The sequence below is a fragment of the Pipistrellus hanaki genome (assembly GCF_964339955.1).
Source record: "Pipistrellus hanaki genome assembly, chromosome: 4".
NCBI classification, from domain to species: domain Eukaryota; kingdom Metazoa; phylum Chordata; class Mammalia; order Chiroptera; family Vespertilionidae; genus Pipistrellus; species Pipistrellus hanaki.
Window position 1 is genome coordinate 69,341,113 of NC_140506.1, and position 14,002 is coordinate 69,355,114.

General features: G+C 37.4%; 1 protein-coding gene across 1 annotated transcript in view; it reads right to left on the reverse strand.

Moving 5' to 3' along the window:
- Positions 1-14,002, reverse strand: part of FBN2 (fibrillin 2) — a 241,195-nt gene that overhangs the window by 51,505 nt on the left and 175,688 nt on the right. The window contains exons 28-36 of the mRNA XM_084880950.1: positions 13,467-13,592; positions 12,957-13,079; positions 12,673-12,798; positions 12,196-12,321; positions 11,384-11,506; positions 8,772-8,894; positions 7,003-7,128; positions 2,016-2,138; positions 1,375-1,497 (exon numbers count right to left, since the gene is read on the reverse strand). Coding sequence (XP_084737076.1) covers positions 1,375-1,497; positions 2,016-2,138; positions 7,003-7,128; positions 8,772-8,894; positions 11,384-11,506; positions 12,196-12,321; positions 12,673-12,798; positions 12,957-13,079; positions 13,467-13,592 — 1,119 coding nt within the window. The remainder of the gene's footprint in view (positions 1-1,374; positions 1,498-2,015; positions 2,139-7,002; positions 7,129-8,771; positions 8,895-11,383; positions 11,507-12,195; positions 12,322-12,672; positions 12,799-12,956; positions 13,080-13,466; positions 13,593-14,002) is intronic.

Here is a 14,002-nt window from a genome sequence, read left to right on the forward strand (position 1 = left end):
ACCTTTTGGAGTACTTCTTTTTATTAGTTGCCTTTTCATAGCTTTTGTTTGCTCCAAGAAAGCTTTTAAGAAATGCTGAGGCTCCAGGGACTCCATTTCTGGGAGCAAAGCAGGCATCGTAATAACATTAAAGTTCCAAATGGGATTTTACTATACAGCTAGGGTTGAGAACCACTTTGTGACCTGGGTTGCCTCTTTTTCTCTGGCTCCTTTCCTCATGCTCCTGCCACTCACTCCACTCCTGCTCCTCGGCCTCACTGCTGTGTCTCCAGCACCAACGTTCTCCTGCTACAGGCCCTTTGCACTGGTTGCTCCTTTGCCTTGAAGGCATTTCCTCTCAGAGGTCCAGTCAGCTTGCTCCCTCCTTTAAGACTCTGACTCTCCTCGCTCCAAGTAACAGCACTTTCCTACAACTACCTCCAGTGTGAGAATTTCTTGCTGTGTCTTTCTCCCTGCCACCAGAATGGAAACACAAACGTAGAGAATTTGGTTACTCTGTTTCCTCTGCAGCCCCTAGGACAGGAAGCACTCAATATTTACTGAACAAATAATTCTGAAGGCAAAAGTCAGAACTTGAAGGAGCCATACATTCTCGGAAACTTGTAAACAATATAAAACTGCATGTAAAACACAGCACCAAGCATTCCCTCCCCGAACTGCAAGGCCTGCAGAACCGCCGCGGAGGAAAGCGGGCAGACTCACACCGAAGCAATAATTTTCTTCTTATGTTTTTGTCTTCTGTCAATAAATCCTCCAGACCACTTACTTCTCTAGTGAAACACTCACTAAGACAGATGGCAAAAGCTGGACAATTATTTCATAAAGATCAGAGACGTCAGGTTGACGACAGATTCTGAACCATTGTTACTGCCTTCTTTGCTTCTCCCCAATCTCACAACTTGCTTCACTCCAGTGGTTTGGGCTCAAGAAATACAGTTCTCCCATTCCTCTCCTCTCCTCATTCACTGATTGCACCCTTACGTGACCCTGCTCGTGGGAGAGAGAAATGCAGTAACCCATTGGTTCTACCACTGTGAGCTGTCCTGGCGAATGCACTGGATGAGCGCGCCCGGCAGTTTAAGACTGGGTCTCAGCTCTGCCATTGGCAAGCCCTGGTCCCCAAGCCTGTGAGAGGAGGAAGTTGGAGCAGATGTCTTGAAAATTTGTTTCTAAATATGCCTTGGCAGATAAATACGATATCATTGGTCATTAATTTCATAATCTAGAGTCTAGATTCTAGACGCTCTTAAGGAAAATGACTGTTTTGTTTGCCAATTAATTGTAGCAAATACTCACCACAGTTCATTGCCAAGAGAGTGTGAGAATTCAGCTCTAAATAATTCTATTTGTTTGTTTCAGATAGCTTTTACTTACCAACACAACCCACACCGGTAGGGTTCAGCTGGAAATCAGGTGGGCAGTTACACTCATAACGCCCAGGTGTGTTGACACACAGGCCGTTTACACAGTTTATGGGATCTGCACACTCATCAATATCTAGGTAAAACATTAAAAATGCCCACGTTAAGATCTTTATCCTCTATGCATACTGCTGTTCCAAAAAAAATTTTATGGATTTTTTGTGTAGATCATTATAAAGGCCACAGCATAATGAAATAAAGATTAAATCTTTATACATATAGTACACTGAAGATGGTTTCCATAGATCAATCACATGGTATTTATGATAATGTCATTTAATGTCCTTAATAGGTAAATAATAATTACATGTTAGAATTTTGATGAATAAAAATTTTTCACTATTAGCATAACTAAAATTATACACACACACATGTACAAAGAAAATATACAAAGACATTATTTCTTAGTTCCATGTTAGAGATTTAATATTAAGTTGTTTATATAAAAATAAATGTATCACAATATAATTTGTTTCAAAAAAAGTATAACTCAAGGCATAGTTTAGCTAAGTAGAAATCAGAGGAATTTTTAAAGTAGCACAAAATATTCATTTCATCTAATAAGAACACAATCAAGCCTTTTGTGATCCATACCTGTACAGTTTCCGCCTGTTCTGTCCAATTCATACCCATCATCGCAGATACAATGAAACATTCCAGGCAAATTATTACATGTTCCAAAGACACAAATATTTTGGAAGGAGCATTCATCAATATCTGAAAATTTAAAAAAAATAGTCATTTCTTGTTTACAAGGGCATTTTAAATATTTTAATGTGAAAAGCTAATGAATTTTTCTGTCTCCTCAGATATTCTTTAAAAAAAATATATTTTATTGATATTTTCACAGAGAGGCAAGGAGAGGGATAGAGAGCTAGAAACATCTATAAGAGAGAAATACTGATCAGCTGCCTCCTGCACACCCTGCACTGGGGATGTGCCCGCAACCAAGGTACATGCCCTTGACCAGAATCGAACCTGGGATCTTTCAGTCCGCAGGCAGCCGATACTCTATCTACTGAGCCAAACTGGTCAGGGCTCAGATATTGTTATGCAGTAAAAATTTTTCTTTTTTAAACAAGGTACATAAGTGGCAAGCAATTAATACTTATCTAGGAACAAATATAAAAGAAACATTATTTTATTTTATTGACAGTATTTTAACTGTCTTGGGTTAAAGAATTCTCCCAATGCAAAAAAATTAAAAAATTAAATATGAACATGTGAAAGGAATAAGGCTGTGAAAATTAAGCGGAAAGACCAATAAAATTATAAAAGATGAAAAAAATTAAGGATAAAAGCAAATCAAATATTCTTATAATTTAGTGCAAAAAGATGTATATTAAATATCTATAACATACAAAATATATAACATATTTTAAATATTAAAGATCTTATTAACATTCTTAAATTTAATTTCTAAAATTTTTTATTCTGTATTCTATTATAAAGTCAGTTTAAAAAGGGAAATACTTTTTTTCCTAAGAGCATGAAATAAGATCATCCCTTGCCCCACATTCCCAAATATTTCATTAAAATAACTCTATTAAAGACAGAAATTCAGTTTATGAAACTCTTCCATGAGGCTTTAACTCAGAGTCAATAAATAAAAAATCACTCCTCATTCATATTAAAATGAAGGCGTGTGTGTGTGTGTGTGTGTGTACAGCTGCAAAAATAATCTATACTTCTTCACATAGGAAGAGGGTGAACATTTCATACACAAATTACCTCATATTCTGAGAATGCAGACTACGCATGTAATTTTAGGCTGGACCATGCAAATTGTCCTAAAGTGCTGTGTTGCATCTAAAAAGGTCTCCGGTCAATTAAAGTATGATAATTAAGATTAAAATGATGAGTTTCAACTAACTTAATTTTAAGTTCAAGTTGTTCTTAAAACTTCAGCTGATATTTAAAGGTGACTTTTTGTGTGGCTGCAATAAACAAAATTATTCTCTTTACATAAAGGAATAAAGACTCATTAAGCTAGTTTATCACTGTATTGTATTGACCTATAACTAAAAATGGAACTGTGTTATCAGCTCTCTGAGTATGCATTTCACTTTTAAAAAGTTCTTTCTATTAGAAAAAGAACTTAAATGAAGTTCCATTTAAATAATGTAATAGTGGTGTAAAATAAGGTTTTAAAGAGATTATTGTCTTGTTTTTATAAAATTGCTCAGAAATTCAAACAATACAGAAAAGTATTGATATCAAACAGAAGACAGGAAACAATACAGAAAAATAGCAAAACCAAAAATCACTCCAAAATGCTTCCACCCAGAAGAAACTATCAATGATAAGTAATAAAAGCTTAGGTGGCATCAAACCCTCAAGTGATGTTGCCACAAGATGGCTGGCAGGAGAGGACAGCTAGGAGCCTAAACCAGCAGTTGGACATCCCTGAGGGGTCCCAGATTGGAGAGGGTGCAGGCCAGGCTAAGGGGCAACCCCCACCCCTTGTACAAATTTCGTGCGCTGGGCTTCTAGTCATTGGTAAACTTCATTCCAAATATTTCTCTATGCATATTCAGAGAATGAAGCCAAAACCACTTGTATGCATCAGATTAATTTTTCTTTACCACAACAGTTTCTAAAATACTTTCTAATGTTAAGAATTGATGCAAAACACACAAAAAAATTATCTTTTGGCATTATGTTAAAATTCAAATATAATTTTTAGACAGCATTTAGTCCAGGTAAGCGCAGAGACCCCAAACAAAAGGAGTCCAAAGAGGACCACACCAAGATACATCATAATTAAAATGCCAAGAGCAAAAAACAGAGAATATTAAAAACAGCAAGAGAAAAACAGTTAGTTACTTAAAATTTGCATACCCATACGATTATCAGCTGATTTCTCAACAGAAACTATGCAGGCCAGATGGGAGTGGCAAAAAATATTCAAAGTGATGAACAGCAAGAAACTAAACCAAGATTACTCTACCCAGCAAAGCAATCATTTAGAATTGAAGGTCAGATAAAGAGCTTCACAGATAAGAAAAAGCTAAAGGTGTTCATTGCCGCCAAACCAGTATGATATGAAATGCTGAAAGGTATTCTTAAAGAAGAGGAAGAAGAAGAAAAAGTTAAAGATAAAAATTATGAACAAAAAAAATACATATCCATCAACAAGTGAATCTAAAAATCAAGTGAATTAAAAATCTGATGAACAGAATAAACTGGTGAATATAATAAAATCAGGGATATAGAAAGGGAGTGGACTGACAATTCTCGAGGTGAAAGAGGTGTGGGGGTGGGGGAAGAGATTGGACAAAAATCATACACCTATGGATGAGGGTAGTGGAGGGGATAAGGGCAGAGGGTGGGGTGGGAACCTGGTGGAGGGGAGTTATGGGAGGCAAAAAAGAAACAACTGTAATAATCTGAACAATAAAGATTTATTTAAAAAAGAAAAGAAAAGGAGTTTTTATATACCCTGATACAGTTCAGATAAATCTTCCTGACATTCTCTTTTTTTTACCTGGAAGACATCTTGGGGTATGGGTTTCATTAAAGCTTATCTTCTATAGCCTCAGTCTTCATAGCAGTTTCATCAAATGGGGATCAGGGAAACGTGGATGAGAAGAGCTACACTGTGCACTCTCTTTAGATATTATGTTACCGTAAATAGCCTGTGTCTAGGTTTAGTCCATCTGAAGTTATCCTAACCTGTCCCTTAGAAGGTTCCTCCAGGTTTTGTACCCTCTCATTTTGTTAAGAAATACTTGAAAATGCCCAACCCAGCAATTTTTTTAGACTCTAGAAATGCTGAGAATTTGTGGTGAAAAAAAAATATATGCTGAGTGGATCATGCTGATCAGAGGGTCAATTCAGAGGGGCATTTATTTGTAAGATGGAAAGACATCAAGAAATTAAATTAGTACATTCAGTTGAAACTGTCTGGATGAGCCAGATCTTATAGGAAGAGTGAAGACAAATACAAGGAGAAACAGGCACAATCATGAAAGTACATTTTTAGGATCTCAAAAAAATTGGCATTTAGTTAAATGGAGCAGTGTTTAACTGAGGGTGAACTACAGGTGTGCCACTCTCAGTTACCCTGGCAACTGGGATTTCTCTTGGTGGTAATGACATATTGTGAGAAAATCAACAGGTGAAAGACGTACAATAAATAGCAACTACTTAGCATCAGTTTGGGAGAGGTCTGGGAGAAGATTGGAAAGCCCTGTGCCATAGATAAAGGAACAGAACTACGAAGGGAAATTCCATGTTACGTATACAGAATTAATTTTGAAATTTTATGCTGGCAGAAGTATCTGGCTACTGCTTACTTGTTCCTTTTCCCACTAACTCGTGTCAAACTGACATGGGTAATAAATCATGCAATTCCATAATCATACTGACTCACATTTTCTACTGACCGGCTTCAGTGCTGAGAAGAAACCAGGACTGGCTGAGGGGAAACAAAACTCCCTGTACAGTTGCCTTGTGCAAAGTGGATTAGACGCTGCCCAATCTAGCAGCTCAGTGCAGAGAATGGACGCTTTCAATTTCTAATTTCACCTTTCCCAGGGCCCACTATTCATCCTCTGACTGAATTCTCTCAAAATGGGTGGATATTTATGAAAAATTCCCTGGTCTTTTAGGCACACTTTCTTCAGTGCCACTTCTGTAAGTGGGCCAGTCAGGCCCAAATTCAAGCCAACCTGGGCTGTATAATTTGGTCTTGTTGGATTGCTGCTGGTGAAGTGTGTGTGAGCGCTGCCATTTACCATTTCTGTTCATTTGATTAGACACTAGTGTAGGAAGAGGAACCTGTAATCTGGTTTCATTTTATAATCTTTGCTTAGCAGCAGTCAGCCGGAGCTATTTTTTAAAGGTTTTCTATGATCCACTAATTTTGTTCAAGCTTTATTGTTTACATGAATTGTTTTCAATCTTTTTCCTTTATTTACATTTCAATGAACTCTTTATAAACACAATGATGGCCCAAAAGATATGTAATGTGAACTGAGTCTCCAATTTAAAAGGAAATCCAAATTCTTTTTCTTGGAAAGATGTGATACTAGTGACAAAGTCCCATTTCTAGGAAAGGAGGATGATGTCATCTCTGAGAGGAAGGAGACATCGCTATTAGGCAAAGTGCAGTCCCCGATGAGTCCCTGAGGAGGACTTCCAGTCCCAGACACGCAGACAGCAGACTAAAACATGAAGGCAAATGCCCAAAACGGGCTACTTAGATTTTGATAAACACATTAAGTAGCAGTGATTGGGGTAGATAGTATATCCTATTTTAAAAATGGAATAGTTTTCCCACATGTCATTTATTTAGTGATAAAAAAAAAAAAAAAAAGAAATGGTTAAAAAAAGAAAAAAAAGAATGAGCCAAACTTCCAAATACTGGCTCGTGGCCAGGAAAACTTCATAAGAGATGAAAGCTGCCTTCCTCATTATTCATTCGGCAAAATAATCCATGCTTAAATGAATGACTTTTTTATGTGTAGCATGTGCTGTGTATTCTGTTTCCAGGTGGAGCCTGTTCCAGCCCTTTTTGTGGTTTCATTTGGTGTAGTTTTATCCAACTTGGAAATGAGTTGGAATCCTGGTGACCCACCTTGGCAAGATCTGCTGTCTGAGGCTGGAGTGAAGCCCATCTCACACTCGCAGCGATATGCACCCGGGACGTTGAGGCACTGTCCATTCTCACAGAGATTTATGTTTTCGGCACACTCGTCAACATCTGGGGGGTAAGCAAATTACATCTCCAGTAGGTTCCAAACTTCATGACACATTTTCCCCTTGCTCTATAACTAAATCAATTTCACTGGCTTGAGTGAGTGCTCATTAACATGAAACAACAATTAATCGTATTCACCTAAATGAGGGGATACAACTTGAGAGAGGAGCTATTTAACCTACACCCAAACGTTAAATTCTAACATGACTAACAGGAGGAATGCAAGTGTCTCTCACATTTATCTAAGTTCTATTTAATGCCAATTTCTTGCATCAGTATTATACCAACATCATTTAGATAGGACAAAGAACATTGGTGTTAAAATGGTGTTAATTCGCTTGAAAACATTATAGCATTAGAAGAAATAACTAATTCTTTCACTAGTTTAAGCATGTTTAAGCAAATTAGAGACACTATAAGAATTAGAAAAGTTTTTTCCCTGTCATTGCAATCGTCTCAAAATATTTCTGTGTTAATTATGCAAATGGACATTATTCATAGACCTTAAAGATAACTTATTAATTCCATCAAATGGGAAAAAGGGGGGAGAACAGAAACCAATATTTATTGAGGGCCAATATTCGACAGGTAATGTGCTAGCTGCCTGACATGCATTTTATTTATTTATTTATTTATTTATTTATTTATTTATTTATTTCACCAATCTTGTGAGTTTTAGAAGAAGAACCAAAGCCAAGAGCAGCCAACTGAGCTGTGGGAGCCCCAGCGAGCTAATCTGTGGCTGAGCCAGGATCCATATACAGTTTTATCTGACACCAAAGCGATGCCCCTTCCTTCACAACAGAAATTCTAAGAGCGATGAAATATCCCAGGTTTAAAAATAATAATGCTTTAAAGTTGAATAGACATGTTTTCTTAAAAAGGCATTTGAAAATGATGAATATACAGTTATAGGTTTAAGGTGTATACTGAAATTCAACTGAGAAAGACTGATATTAAGACAAAAGCATAGTACTTTATGTCCAGAAAAATGATATGGTCTTAAAAAATGAATATAATGAGATGTTTTATCCTGAAGGGATGTGGAATGAATAGCAGCTAAGTAGCAGCTAACATTTATTGAACTCGTATGATGTGTTTTTCTAAGTCCTTTATGTGTTTTATTTCATTATGTTCTTTCAAAACCATGAGATAAGCTGAGATTTTGATAAGCACATTAAATAGCAGTGGTAGGATAGGTCATATATAATATCTGAGGACGCTGAATAGTTTTCCCACATGTCATTCATTTAGTGATAAAAAATAACAAAATAAATCGTTTTTTATTATTATTACTATGTCCATTTTAAAGGCTACACAGCCAGTAAGCAGCACAGGCAAAATCTGAATTCAGATGGTCTGATTCAGACACAGCCTGCATTTTGGCCAATGTGTTAATAAATAAACAAGAAAAAATGATAGTCATTAGCAGTAGAGTACTGTCATTATTTTAAATCTTCCACCAATGTTTTAGAAAAAATTTTCCAGGTTTGTGTTTAATATCAGAGAAAGATAACTAGTCCCCTGTAAGTTTTTAAACAGAGGTAGGGATTTCAGTCTCCTTTAACTAGTTTTCTTCAAATAAGGAAAGCATGTAGAGTGTTCCAGAAAGTCATGCCAGAACTCACGGCAGGACTCTCACCCACCTGAGCAGGTAAAGCCATCTCCAGTGAACCCTTCCGAGCAGGCGCAGCGGTAGGAGCCGGGGGTGTTCACACACTGAGCGTTGATGCTGCACTGGTGGGTTCCATTAGAACATTCGTCCAAATCTTCATGCCAAGAAAACATAGCAAAAAAGTTCAGAAACAAAAATAGAACATTAAAACATTCAGAAAGGTTTTAATTTGTCTCAATTTAAATGTAAACTGGCCAAATGGAATGTGTTTTAGTTTATCTCTAAAGTCACACACAGTTCTAATTCTCTAAGTCTTAGGTCAGACTCACAATCCAAAATGCTCATGCCAGGAACAGGGACCAAAAGCACAAATAAAAGCATTTTGTAAGGCATCCTATCAACTAGCTCTTTAATGACAAAACAACAAACAAACAAAAAAAACCCCCCAAACCACACAAAAAACCTAGGGCTATATTCCATTCTGGCTTCTACTCAGGGTGGAGTTTATCACTGGTTTCATTACCAAGAAAAAAAGGGTCAATTGCTAAGATATTACTGAATTTCAGAGCAGAAAAATTAGCACAGATTTTAAAAGTTCATTTTATAGATGAGGAAACTGGAGATTCTTGACCACATGAAGCCCATTGTCTTGTGGAAAATAAGATGTTAAACACAGAAAATTAAGTTAAATATTGTTGTATGTACCAGGAAGCAATGTTACGAAGTGCTATGAAAGAATAAAAAGGGAATCTAATTTGGAGTTCAGGAACAAGGAAAGCTCTAATAAGGAAGTAATTTTTAATTAACTTCATACCTAAGTGATGAATAAAAGCCTGCTGAACAGAAGTAGGGAAAGGTATGGCTTGCAGAGGGAACAGCACATATAAAAACAGTGAGTAGGAAAGGAGCGTGGTGTGACAAACTAAGGGAGGTGAGATGACAAAGCTCAACGCAGGGGAAGAGGGCGATGGAAGAGGGAATTGTAAAGATAGTGAAAAGATGCTGTAGGGTCTTATAAACCATGAAAGGAAGCTGGATTTTAACCTAAAGTCAATGGATTAAAATGACAATTGTGAAGACATTAGGGCATGGTTTAAAAGATTCGTCTAGTGTCCTGACTGGTACTTCTCAGTGGTTAGAGTATTGGCCCAGGCATGGAAGAGTTTCAGGTTTAATGCCTGTTCGGGGCCTGTTCAGGGGAAACCAATCGATGTCTCTCTCTCCCCCATTCTCTCTCTGTTTCTTTCTTTCCCCTTCCTTCCTTCCCTCTCTCCTTCCCTCCCCCCACCTCTTTCTCCTTTCCTTCCTTCCACTCAATGTAAAATCAATGTAAAATATTCTTGGGTGAAGATTAATGAAAAAATAAAAATAAATAGAACATTTGTCTGGCTGCTATATGAAGAGTGGATTAGTAGGAGGAACAGAGAGGATGCCGAGAATGGTTGAGACCAGGGCAGGGGAATGGAGGTGGAAAGGAGTGATGAATTTGGAGGATACTTTGGATTAGAGAAGCTGAATCTTTGGTAGTGGGGGAAGGCTATTTTGAAATAGTTTGCCACAGTGATAGGGGACAAGAAGCATACAAAAGGGAGACTAAAAGACAGAAAAAAGAGAAGTGAAATAGGACTAGACAAAGAGGAAGTGGGATATGGCTTAAAAGTTGTGAGATTAATGATAGAGATGGCTGGACTAGAAGTGGGCAGCTGGTGGGCTGGACTTGAAGCCATCATAGAACATTCCTTAGCAAAGTTATTTGAAAACTATGATAATTTAAATTCTATAGTCAGCTCATAAACATTTGACAAGTATAAAACAATTAAATGGATGAAAATGCATTATTTAAAATTAATATATTATTGGTAAGAGATTTTAAGCTATTCTTTAATGCTTACTGCAGGCTTATAAGACTTTAATGGGCAACCATGGGGAGGTCAGTTTAGCTTGCTCAATTTTCCACTTTAAATAGACTTGCCTAAGTTTTAGCGTTTGGAAGATGTTTCATTGTTAAGGCATGTAAAACACTGAGCACAATAAGCAGCACTCTACATGACACCAAGGGTAAAATCCGGTCTTCTGCCTCATAGTTACAAACACTTATTAATCTTTGGCTAAAGACCTATAAAACTTGGAATATGTCAACTGTTTTTCCATTTTCCTTTCTTTAAATCAGACTTCTTGCAATCCAACAAAACATTAATATTTCTCTAAAAGAAGAGTTCTATTTTTTATTAAGAAGCTGGTATGGACCACTTACTCCAGACTTAGGTTATCTGAAAACACCTTTTCATCCCCTTCATTTATTTCAACAAGTTTTAAATCTCACTGATTATAAAAAGATTGGGGAAATATATTAGTCATTTTCATCATACAGCTGTTTGAATTTTTGGCTACACATCAAATAACTTTTCCTGAAAACACACTGAAAAACAGATGCCAAGGCATACTGTTGTAATATGATCATTTATACTGTTGTTAAAGGAAACTCTTAGACAAGAACTATCTTGCAACTAAAGATGGCCTTTGGTTTTCAAGAGAATAAATAAAAGAGCATGCTGCTCTTCAAGTATGCGGGTTCACAACTATGTAAAGGAGAGCCTCTAAGAATTTTGTCTTAGCCAAGGTTATTTGCATTTGCAAACTCACCAATACATTTGATGCCATTTCCGATCCAGCCTTCTCTGCAGCTACATTTGAAGCTTCCTGGGACGTTCAGACATGAAGCATGCATGTCACAGTTGTGGGCACCAATTTCACACTCATCCACATCTGAGAAACACAGTTAATAAGAAAAAGATAAAATACAAGCTAAGTAGTTTTACTTTTCACTGTATTTCTGTGCAGATAAAATTTTAAAATGTGGAAATATCTAAAACTGTACAAAGAAAACATTAACATTCTTATTTTCCAATAAGATTTGAAACGTCATGATCCAAATCACAAGAAAGTGCCAGCCCTTTTCCAGTGGAGTGAGATGCAGAGCTCTTGTTCTGACAGATGTGTGTGCCAGCCCCTACCCACACCGGCAACCCTTCCCTTCCTGGGCCCAGGCAAAGCTCCATGTAGAACTATAGATGACAAGAGAAATCTTATATCCAAAAAGAGACTGCTTTTCTTCCTTACTCATGTCTTCTATTATATTTGGGCAGTAGTTCTAGGAAAGTGGACGCTTGCTGCAGGAGCCACCAGAAGAACATCAGAGCCCTGGGGCCTGGATTCCAAACCCACTCTCCACTCCACCTGTGGGCCCACAGCCAACCGCGCGGTGGGGAGTAGCTGAGCGGTGTGCCACCACAAAGGAGAGCCAAACACCTCACACATGCTCTGTGTCAGTTCCCCATTACACATACAGTAACAGCCTGGTGTGGGTAACAGCCTAATGCTGGCGAGCAGATGATGTCAAAGGTTGGCCTCTGAAACATAAGCCGAAACATGGAGGATACAAGCTTGAGACCTACCTGTGCATCCTGTGGTCCCCTTCTTCACCGAATAACCCAGCTGACAGTGGCAAATGAAGGATCCCTTGGTGTTCTCACACTCTCCAAACATGCAGATGTTTGAATTTAAGTCACACTCATTCACATCTAGAAAATATATTTTCAGTATCTTGGTTAATACTTGTTCATCTTAGTAGTTCTAAAGCAATCTTTTAAATTAAATAGCGTAATGCTAGAATACACAAATAAAATTAAAAAATATGATCTATTTGCATGATGCAGTGCTGCAGATTTACTTCCTTAAATAAATGTATTTAAGGATTTTTTTCCAAATAAATTTTTCATTTCAGCTTTTTATGCTTTGAATTTTTTAAATAACCGAAAAGCCTCTTCTTATGTTTGTAAGTGTGTGTGTGCATAAATGTGCCTATATTTGTGTGTGTGTGTGTGTGTGTGTGTGTGTGTGTATAAATATTTATCCACTTTTATGGTACCCACCAATGCATGTTTTCATGTCCATTGAAGCCATGAAGCCATCATAACACAGACAGCGATACTCCCCAGGAATGTTGGTACACTGGCCACCATCACAAATATCAGGATTGTTTTCACATTCATCAATATCTGATGATACAAAATTAACATCAAATGAAAGGAAGAATGGCATTGAGTAAGCTCAGATATTTTTTCCCCCCATTCAGTTCCACTCAAATTATCTGGAGCCAGATGTGTAAGATAAAATTAATTAGATGCACAAAGTGTATGTAATTTCTTTTCTGTACCTGCGCATGATCTCCCATCAGGCATCAGGGCATACCCCTCGCTGCAGCTGCATTCGTAGCTGCCTTCTGAATTGGTGCACTGGGTGTCGCAGCCTCCGTTCATTATCATGCACTCGTCAATATCTGTGAAAACATTGCCACCACACTGCTTGTCAAGGCTACTTCCTTAAAAGTAAAAAGCTTTTCTTCTTTTGAAATTTAAATAGCTTTGGATTTTTCTTCCCACTACTCATGTTGATTTATCACCATACCATTCATCTTACTTAATTTTTTTTTTTTTTTTTTTACTTCCTTTTAGACAGCATTCCATTTGACATTTAGCTCCAGTAACCTAAGAATAAAGAGCTCAAAAACATAGTAACTATGGAGTTCAGGAAGTTTTCTATGATAAAATCAGAGATTCCTCTTCAAACAAAGAACTCCCATTGACTTCATTACGGAGTCAGTGCCAGCAGTTGTCCTAGGCTGATTTGAGAAATACAGGCTCCAGACCCCTTGGCCTAGCCTCACCTGTACAGCCCTGCCGGTCGGGTGTGGCCTGGTATCCAGGATTGCAGGAGCACTGGTAAGTTCCAATCATGTTCACACATTTTCCATTTCTACAGAGATTGTCACTCAGGGAGCATTCATTAATATCTATAAAAAAAGAAACACAGAATTAATGTTTGACACAATTAAAAACATCACCCACACTATGAAGAACATGCTGTACTGGAGCCAGGGTCTGCAAAGGGCTTTGTGTACTTTAGAGGGAAGTAAGATAACCTCCTGGGGCACTATCTGAAATATCAAGAAGAGAAAATTCTGGAATCTCTATTTCTTATTTCCACCCACAACAGTGCTGTCCAGTAGAACTTTCTACAGTGATAGAGCTGTTCCATATCTGGGATGTCCAATTTGTAGCTCCTACTGAGCACTTGAAACATGGCTAGTCTGACTAAGGAACTAATTTTTAATGTTATTTAATTTTAATTAAATTTAAATAGCCACATGTGGCTAGTGACTACCACATTAGACCACACACACGTAACACATGCCGGAAATGA